Here is a 9,431-nt window from a genome sequence, read left to right on the forward strand (position 1 = left end):
GCAGCTGCCATGAAAAACAGGCAGTTCCCGAGAAAGGTTGGACACAGGGTTCCCATATGACACAACCATTCCACTCCCAGCTGTAGACCCAAGAGAAATGAAAACATAAGGTCACTCAAAAACTTGTGTGTTCATAGCAACATCATTCATAGTAGCCACGAAGTGCAAACAAGCCCAATGCCCAACAGCTGATCAATGGGTGAATAAAACGTGGTCTAATCCATACAATGAAATAGTATTCAGTCATAAAAATGAAGTACTGGTGTGTGAATGAACCTTGAAAATATACATGTTGTGTGGTTCCATTCATCTGAAATGTCCAAAAGAGGGTTATTTGAGAGAAAGAAAGAAGATTAGGCTGTTTAGGCCTGGGGGTTGGAGGGTGTGGCTGCTTGGGTATGGAGTTTCTCTTGGGGTGATGAAAATGTTCTAAAATTGATTGTGGTAATAGTTGCACAACCCTCTGAATGTACTAAAACACCCTGAACTGCACACTTTATTTTTAAAAAGATTTTATGTATTTTATTTATTTGAGAGACAGAGAGAGCATGCACACATGGGTGAGCAAGGGAAGGGGCAGAGGGGAAGGAAAGAGGGAGGGAGAGGGACAAGCAGACTCAACACTGAGTGTAGAGCCCATCTCGGGACTCAGTCTCTCAACCCAGAGATCATGACCTGAGCCGAAATCAAGAGTCAGTCACCCATCCAACTGAGCCACCCAGGCACCTCCGAACTGCACACTTTAAACGAGTGAATGAGTGAAGTGCATGCTATGTGAATTATATCTCAATACAGCTGTGAAAGGAGTGTGTAATATCATTCCTCCCACTTTATTCTTCATTTCCTTGGCCTTTTCATGCGAATTTTAGAGTCAGCCAAAGAGATATCTGCACAAAATCCTGCTGGACTTTTTAGAACCAGAAGCAAATGTTTCCTCTATAGGGAGTTTTGATCACAGATATTTTGCTGAACTATTCGTAGAGAAAAATCTGGTTTAGACAAGCCCTGTGCAATGGAAAACATGTGTCTAAACGTCAGCCAGTATTGACCACCTTCTGTGTGCGGGACACTGTGCTGGCGTTTTACTCGTGTTATGGTGCTCATTTCTTCCATGCCCGAGATGTGAGATGGTGAGGTCTTCAGGGATTGAGAGCAAGGGCAGCATCTGATGGATACTCAGCTCAGCAGACAAGGTCGGGGTCTCTCTCTGGCTGCAGGTACCTGTGTGTGTCCTGGAGGTGAAGTCTGCCTTCCCAGACGCTCTTTCCAACACTGCGTGGGTCCTTCTCCATCCTGGCCTCTCCCTTATTTCCATGTCACAGCTGCCCCCTCTCCTTATGAGGCAAGGTTCCCCTCTCCTAAGGGAGAAAGCCCTCCCCTGGCTTTCTGATTGTTTGCTAACTGTCCTGGGCTGTGCCGCTGCTGACCCCAGAGGGCTCTAGGGTGTCTGCCTGAGTGTGGCGGTGCCTCTGTGTGTCCATTCCAGACTGAGATGAGCCCAGCCCTCCTTGGTCGTCTCTTGCTGTTGCTTGGTTCAGAAGGCACGTGGGCCTACAGTAAGGGGGTGTGGCTGTGCCCAAAGCTTCTGCTTCTAGAAAGGAGAGAGGCAGGGAGAGGCAGGGAGAGAGACAGAGATAAGCAGACAGACTGGCAAAGAAAACAGAATGAGTGAGTGAGAAAGAAGAGACGGAGGGTCAGAGGGAAGGCCAGACAGAGGCAGGGAGTCTGGAGGCCTGGGGTGAAGCACAGAGAAGGGATGTGCCTGTGAGGGATGTGCCTCCAGCTGTGGTGTGTGGACACTGCTGGGCTGCCCTGTCTCCTCACAGAAGGTAATGACCGTGGACCCCAGGATGGCACTCCCAGGAAGCTGCCTCCCCTAGGGGGAATGGTCCTCACCTCCCATCAGGCCTCAGGGCCTCCTCTCCCTCCTGGCAGAAACTCCACCCGATCCTTGGCCTCAAAAAGGAGAGGAAGCCACTGGAGGCCTCTTTGTTCCTGAAACTTCCAAGCCCCACAAACCATTGTTATGGCCAAACATTCCATTATTTTTTTTTTTTACTTTTTTTCATTGTGAAATATGTGCAGCCCACCAAATAAAATAAAGATTTTATTTATTTATTCGAGAGAGAGAGCAAGTGAGAGAGCAAGCCAGGAGGCAGGGCAGGGGGCGGGGGAGGGGAGAGGGGCAGAGGGGGAGAGAGAAACAGACCCGCTCTGAGCAGGGAGCCCAACGCAGGGCTCAATCCCAGGACCCCGGGATCATGACCCGAGCCAAAGGCAGACACTTAACCGACTGAGCCACCCAGGAGCCCCTGACTCCACTCTCTTAATCCTCTTTATGGTTGAACAGTTTATCATTTTAATGTAGTCAAATTTAGTTATTTTTTGGTCCTATTTAAAAATGTTGCACCTTCTATTTACAAAAGCCAAATGTCCATCAATGGATGAATGAATAAACAAATTATGGTATTTCCATTCAATGAGATATTATTTAGCCATAAAAATAAAGCGCTGGGGGCGCCTGGGTGGCTCAGTCGGTTGGGCGTCTGCCTTCGGCCCAGGTCATGATCTCAGGGTCCTGGGATCAGGTCCTGCCTCGGGCTCTCCGCTCGGCGGGGAGTCTGCTTCTCCCTCTGACTCTCCCTCTGTGCTCTCTCTCTTTCAAATAAATAAGTAAAAATATTTTTTTAAAAAATAAAGCACCAACACCTGCTCCAGCGTGGATGAACCTTGGGAACATTATACTAAGTGAAAGAAGTCAGACACCCAAGACCACATATGTGTGATTCCGTTTATATGAAGTGTCCAGACAGGCAAGTCCATTCAAATAGAAAGCAGATGAGTGGGTGCCAGGGGCTGGGGTGGGGGGAATGGGGAGCGATTGCATAAAGGGTACTGAGTTTCCTTTTGGGATGATGAAAATACTCTGGAACTAGACAGTAAGGATGGCTGCACACCACGGTGAAGATACAAAATGCCACTGAATTGTTCACTTTGGAATGATTAATTTTGCATTCTGCGAATTTTACGTTGATTTTCTAAAAAGTGAAATAAGTATTGTGAGGTGAAGAGAGCCTTCCATGTTAGCTTTCTAAGAACTTTACTGTTTGGTCTTTCAAGCCGGGCAACAGTCCACCTGGGACTGGTCTTGCGTGTGAGGTGAGGTGAGGTGTGGTTTTAGCTGACATTTGTCATGTGCTGTCTGAATTCTGGGCACAGCACCAAACACTCTCCGTGTTGGGTGTTTAGGCCTCACAGCTCCCTGTGGAAGAAGTTTTCTTTTATAATCGTTACATGCTTTAAGATAAGGAAATCGAGGCTCAGGAGGGTTATGAATTGTTCAAAGTTTCGGTGAAGGAGGGAACCAGCCTCAGTGGGTAGAGGAGACCTAGGCTTGGTGTGGGCCAGATTGCTGGCTCTCTGGGGCTCAGGCAAGTCTCTTCAGTCTCTGGGCCTGGGTTCTCCCACCCGTGACACAAGGAGCCTGAGCTTGGGCAGCACTCCAGGACACTGAGACCTGCTGGACTTGGCTGGACACATTGCCCTGGGCTCACGCAGAGCTTATGTAGTTGGGGCTGAGCTCAGAGAGACCCTGGTGACTCCGCAGAAGGCCGTGATGGGGTTCACAGACCTTCCCCTGAGAGCAGCTCCTGGGTGGCCCTGGCCAGGTTAATTAACCTTGTAAACCCCAGTTCCACATTAGCAACCACTCAGGTGGGGGTTAAAAACAGCCCCCACTTCACTGCTAGGAGGAAAAATTTGTTACCATAGGACCTCAGGACATGGCAGCATGAATTCAAGATTCTTGTAGTACTATTGTGAGTGGGTGATTCTTTCTGGGCAGGAGCACTGCAGCTGAGAAGATGGAAAGGTCAAGGTGCGTCCAAGATAGGGAATGTGAGCCCCGCCTGGCCCTCCGACAGACAGTGACAGCTCTATGGGGCCCAGAACAAGTGGCAGGACTGATAAGGCCTGACTAGCCAAGTGACCTCCTAGCCCTGTCCGGGGGGCACCCGGGTTGTGTGGAAGGGTCAGGAATTTTGGTTTCCAAGAATCCAGTTACTTTCAAAAAAAGTAGGTTACTAAGCAGAGTTATTAAAGTGTAAAATGAGGGGCGCCTGGGTGGCTCAGTTGGTTGGGCCACTGCCTTCGGCTCAGGTCATGATCCTGGAGTCCCGGGATCGAGTCCCACATTGGGCTCCCTGCTCAGCGGGGAGTCTGCTTCTCCCTCTGACCCTCTCCCCTCTCGTGCTCTCTGTCTCTCATTCTCTCTCTCTCAAATAAATAAATAAAATCTTTAAAAAAAATAAAAAAATAAAGTGTAAGATGAGGATGTAGAGGTGTGGGGTGTTAGCAGGGAAGTTTGAGGACACTAGCAAAGGTTGGCCCTGGGCACATCATTGTCCGGGAATCTGTGAGGGCTTTGAGCTAGACCACACTTAGAGACCACCTGCTCCCAATCCTTTCACAGATGGGGAGGCCCAAAGCAGGGCCAGCCTACCCTCAGGTCCCTCCAGCTGCCAACACCAGACTGGACTGGCCAGGGAGTGACAATGTGCTCTGACTTCTGTAATAGCCCCATGAGGCAGACCGATGAGGGTGGTGTGGGATTCAGACCTCTGCTCTCTCCAGTCCAGCCCTGGATAGCCCTGCACCTGAGCCCTGCTAAGGCAGCCGGGGAAGGGATGCATCTGGGGTCTCTGTGGCCTGGGTTCTGGTGTTTCCCTTTACCTTTCATGGATTCCAACCTCATTACAGTAATAAGATACTAACCATATGGCCAGAAAAATAAACAACAAATGCTCTTATGAAGGTTGCTAGCAGGAAGCAGGCCCTGCGGGGGCGATTAAAAAATTCTGGGTTCCTCCAAGTCTGGGCCTTCGCCCAGCCCAGGGACAGCCACTGGACATCAGACCTCCTCCTCCAAGTCCTGGGGTCATGAGACTGCCCAATGGGGCCGCAGCACGGTCAGGGAAATTGGAGGAAGGAGGCCTGCGCCAGAGTCCTGGGCCTCGTATGTGGGTACTCGCAGAGTCGCAGTGCCCCGGTAGAGAGACCCGCATGACCTCAGCTGGCTCTTCCCCCAGACGGAGCTTTCCCCTTCCCCATCATCCCAGCTCCCTCGGGCTCACCTCCTGCTGCTGCACCCTTATTTCCATTCTAGGGACGTTCCTGGCAACTGTAGGAGAACTCAGAAACCTTCTGATTATACATAAAACCAAAACATATGAGACTAGGAAAAAGGCTCACAGAATCTGTAATAAAGGGTGACTATCCCTCAAAAAGAAGAACACACCCAAACCACCAAAGAAGGACAAACAACCCACAGGGAAAACAATAAGGTGATTCTCAGGCACTGGCAAATAATCAAGTGATGCAATTCTCCACCTCAGTAATAATCAGAGAAATGCAACATAAAATAACAAAGCATTTTTCTTTTTGGAAATTTTGGAAAAAAATAAAATCAATGCTATGCAGCCCCACGCAGGGCTATTTGTTTGTTGGTAATGTCTGAGACATTCCCAATGTGTACAAGTTTCATGCTGGTGTGCCTACCCACAGGTCTGCCAGGAATCAGGTTTCGTGCAACAGGTGACTTCACCAGGAAGTCAAAGGGTGAGGTGAGAAAGATTTCACTACTGTTACTTCCTGGGGAAGACCGGAATGGGGTATAGGGGGTGCTTTCACTGATTTTTTAGAAACAGCTGCAATGAGATACAATTCACATAACATGCATTTCATTCATTTAAAGTGTGTAGTTCAGGGTGTTTTAGTACATTCGGAGGGTTGTGCAACCACCACCACAATCAATTTTAGAACATTTTCATTACCTCAAGAGAAATTCCATACCCAAGCAGCGACTCCAACCCCCAGGCCTAAACAGCCTAATCTATTTCTTTCTCTGTAGATAACCCTCTGCTGGACATTTCAGATGAAAGGAACCACACAACATGTGTATTTTCAAGGTTCATTCACACACCAGTACTTCATTTTTATGACTGAATACTATTTCATCGTATGGATTAGACCACGTTTTATTCACCCATTCATCAGCTGATGGGCATTGGGCTTGTTTGCACTTCGTGGCTACTATGAATGATGTTGCTATGAACACACAAGTTTTTGAGTGACCTTATGTTTTCATTTCTCTTGGGTCTACAGCTGGGAGTGGAATGGTTGTGTCATATGGGAACCCTGTGTCCAACCTTTCTCGGGAACTGCCTGTTTTCCACGGCACCATTTAACAATCTCGCCAACAGTGTGTGAAGATTCCAATTCCAGGTGGGTGGAGGGTGGGACCGCAAAGGGGCAGCAGGTGGGAGTTTTTTTGGGGGGGGGTGATAGAACTGCTGTAGGTCCTGATTGTGGGGGCAGTGAATGAATTTATACATGTGTCAAAATTCATAGAGTCTGTTTTATGTTAAAATAAAATGTAAAGGAATATTTGCTTCATTATGTTACAACAATAATATGGTGAGCAATCCTGCAACCCCTAATAGCACATGATATGAGAAGAATCCTTTTATTAATCGGACACTTCTCCCAGCTTTTCAGAGGACCGTCAGTACATCTCTCCTCAGTGATAGGTGAGCAAAACCATTGCTTTCTCAAGGAAACCCAGGGATCATAGAACCAGAGGGAGAGGAGACGGACATGTGGCCAGGCTGTGCTAAACACAGGATCCCACCAAGGAGCACTGCAGGCAGAACACGTCATGTTCTGGCCCGAGCACAGTGTGTGTTGAGTTAATCCTGGCTTCCCCCATTCTGTGATTCTGAAATGAAGGAGGAGAGTCAGAGCTGGGCTACAAACACAAGCATGAGCTCCTGGGCTGGCTGGGCGCCCTATCGCTTCAGGACTCTGGTCAGGCTGTGGCCAACACCCTCTCTAAGGCCCCGGGTAGGAGTGGGTGGCCCCTCACCCCACCAGTGCCACCAGCCCCTGACCACCCACCCTCACTGGGTCTGATAAGAGACCCCACCCCCACAGCCCTCTCCCCTCTCCAGACCAATGGCCACAGCCCGGCCCCCACCCTGGCTCCGTGTATATAAAGGGATCCTGGGGGTCGAGCACCACAGAGGCCTGTCCTAAGCACGCCCAGCTCAGCTACCACCATGTCTCTGACCAAGGCAGAGAGGACCGTCATCCTGTCCATGTGGGACAAGATCTCCGCTCAGGCGGATGCCATTGGCACTGAGGCCCTGGAGAGGTGAGTGCCAGGTGGGCTGGGGATGGAGCCGGGTGACAGTGTGGGGCCAGGGAGGACAGGGGCCAGCGAGGGGGGACCGGTGAGGAGGGGTGGATGATAGGCAGTGAGCAGGGAGAGGAGGGTACAGGTGGGGAGGGTACATGACTGTCGTTTCCACGGGGCCCGGCCCCCAGGTGTCCACAGACCCCTGTGGAATGAGTAAATGAATGAATTAACCAATCGCTGAATGATGGGACAGTGAGGGGTGGGATTCGGCTGTGCCGTAGCGGAGCGTGGGGTAATAGGGAAAATCAGCAATACGGATCCCGTCCTTGTGTAAAATTACAACATTTTGTTCAACGTGAATTGTTTGCATTCCTTTTTATGCTTTAAAATATTGCGTTAAAGTATGATTGATCGTATTTCAACTGCGGGGCTTTTCAACGCCGGGTAAGTTTTGCGCCCAAGGAGCGCCGCACCGGCCTCACCAGGCGTGGCTGTCGCCCGCTCACAGGCTCTTCGCCAGCTACCCCCAGACCAAGACCTACTTCCCGCACTTGGACCTGCGCCCGGGCTCCGCGCACCTGCGCGTGCACGGTGCCAAGGTGGTGGCCGCCCTGGGCGATGCGGTCAAGAGCATCGACAACATCGCGGGCGCCCTGGCCAAGCTGAGCGAGCTTCACGCCTACATTCTGCGCGTGGACCCCGTCAACTTCAAGGTGGGCGCGGGGGCTGGGGTCCTGGCGGGGCCGAGGAGCGCGGCGAGCGGCCGGCTCTCGGCCGAAGGTGCCCCGCCGCACCCCCGGAGCGCGCGCTCCCGCACCCGCGCCGCTCACCGAGCCGCCCTCCCGCCCCTCAGCTCCTGTCCCACTGTCTGCTGGTCACCGTGGCCTCGCACTTCCCCGCCGACTTCACGGCCGACGCCCACACCGCCTGGGACAAGTTCCTGTCCATCGTGTCCTGCGTCCTGACCGAGAAGTACCGCTGAGCGCGGCCGCAGTACGGAGGGCGGGCTTTCCCGAACCCTCCAGCATCCCACTGACAGGCCAATAAACGAATGCACGTCCACCTCGCCTCTGTAGTCACTGGGGCCATGGCGGGGGGGGGGGGGACAGAGGCGTGGGGGGGATGGCGGGGCTGCACCGGGTCACCAGGAGGGCTGCGGGAATCCTTTGCGCTGACCCCAAGTTCTCTCAGAGCGCAGGGCGCAGCTCGAGAGACGGGGTGTGTGGGGCGGGGGCACACGGGATCCGATGGGGTGGCAGAAAGGGCGCCCCTCAGCCATTACTTCCGGGCTCAGCGCTGGAGCTCACCTGGCCCCTCTGACCGTCCCTGGGGCCCACCTGGATACTCTCTTCTTCCTCTGGAGTTTGTACTCTTCCCTGGTTTATGCTTGATTGTAGCGAGAAAGGCGTAAGGAATGTATCTAGTCCCTCATTCATTCTTCCATTCCTCCCCTACAAAGCACTTATTGGTACGTAAGCCGCCCGAGCATTTTTCTAGACTCTAATACAACAGCTAAAATAAGCAAAGCCCCCTGCCCCGTGGAGCTGACAATCTAGTGGCGGATACGGATCTGATATATAGTCAGATCACAGTTCACAGAAATAAAAAAGGAAAAGAGTTCAACTTTGCCCAAAATTAGAAAAATGCAAATTAACACCACTAAAAATGAAACTCACTCAGATTCACTTCTCAACTACCTGATGGACAAAAATCCAAGACTTTGACCACACTCTGCCAGTGGTCCCCTCTGCAGGGCGGGTGGGAGCCGGACACCACTATACCAGACACTGGGGCAGCTTAAGTTTTCTGACCACCAGAAACAGCAGTCCATCTTCAGGCCTTGAATGAATAAACCATGAAAACCCACACAGCAGAGAGCTGTGACCTGAAAAAGGAATGAGGACAGTTTCTAATAGCGGCTGTGAAGCGATGTCCAGGATTTATCAAATAAAAAGGAAAAGAAAACAGAAAAAAGTAGAATGGTGTATACATATCATGGTAGGTTTTCTGCTTACTTTTTGCAAGAAAATCTCGCAAGGATAAACTGGAAATGTTTACAAATAATAATATGGGTGGGGATGAAGAGGAGGGGTGGAGGGAGCTCCCCCCAGTCTAGCTCTATCCAGGGTTTGGACCTTTCAATCATGTAAGTCTTTAATATCACCAAAAATAGAATCAAAAAGAGCAAAAAGTGAAAACATCAAAATTGAAAGCCAACTTAAATGAACCTGTGCAA

General features: G+C 50.8%; 1 protein-coding gene across 1 annotated transcript; it reads left to right on the forward strand.

Moving 5' to 3' along the window:
* Positions 1 to 7,053: 7,053 nt before the first annotated feature.
* Positions 7,054 to 8,257, forward strand: HBZ (hemoglobin subunit zeta). Its single transcript, XM_028111668.2, has 3 exons — positions 7,054 to 7,210; positions 7,704 to 7,908; positions 8,049 to 8,257. Exons 1-3 carry the CDS (start codon positions 7,116 to 7,118, stop codon positions 8,175 to 8,177), a joined length of 429 nt encoding a protein of 142 aa, XP_027967469.1. The 5' UTR covers positions 7,054 to 7,115; the 3' UTR covers positions 8,178 to 8,257.
* The last annotated feature ends 1,174 nt before the right edge of the window (positions 8,258 to 9,431 follow it).

This window comes from Eumetopias jubatus, unplaced genomic scaffold, assembly GCF_037043125.1.
Source record: "Eumetopias jubatus isolate StellerSeaLion01/CBP00866 unplaced genomic scaffold, mEumJub1_p1.0 scaffold_12, whole genome shotgun sequence".
NCBI classification, from domain to species: domain Eukaryota; kingdom Metazoa; phylum Chordata; class Mammalia; order Carnivora; family Otariidae; genus Eumetopias; species Eumetopias jubatus.

Coding starts and splice junctions, on each gene's coding strand:
- HBZ (XM_028111668.2), top strand. CDS start 7,116: ATGTCTCTGACCAAGGCAGAGAGGACCGTCATCCTGTCCATGTGGGAC. Junction 7,211..7,703: donor GGCACTGAGGCCCTGGAGAG/GTGAGTGCCAGG, acceptor GCCCGCTCACAG/GCTCTTCGCCAGCTACCCCC. Junction 7,909..8,048: donor TGGACCCCGTCAACTTCAAG/GTGGGCGCGGGG, acceptor CCCGCCCCTCAG/CTCCTGTCCCACTGTCTGCT.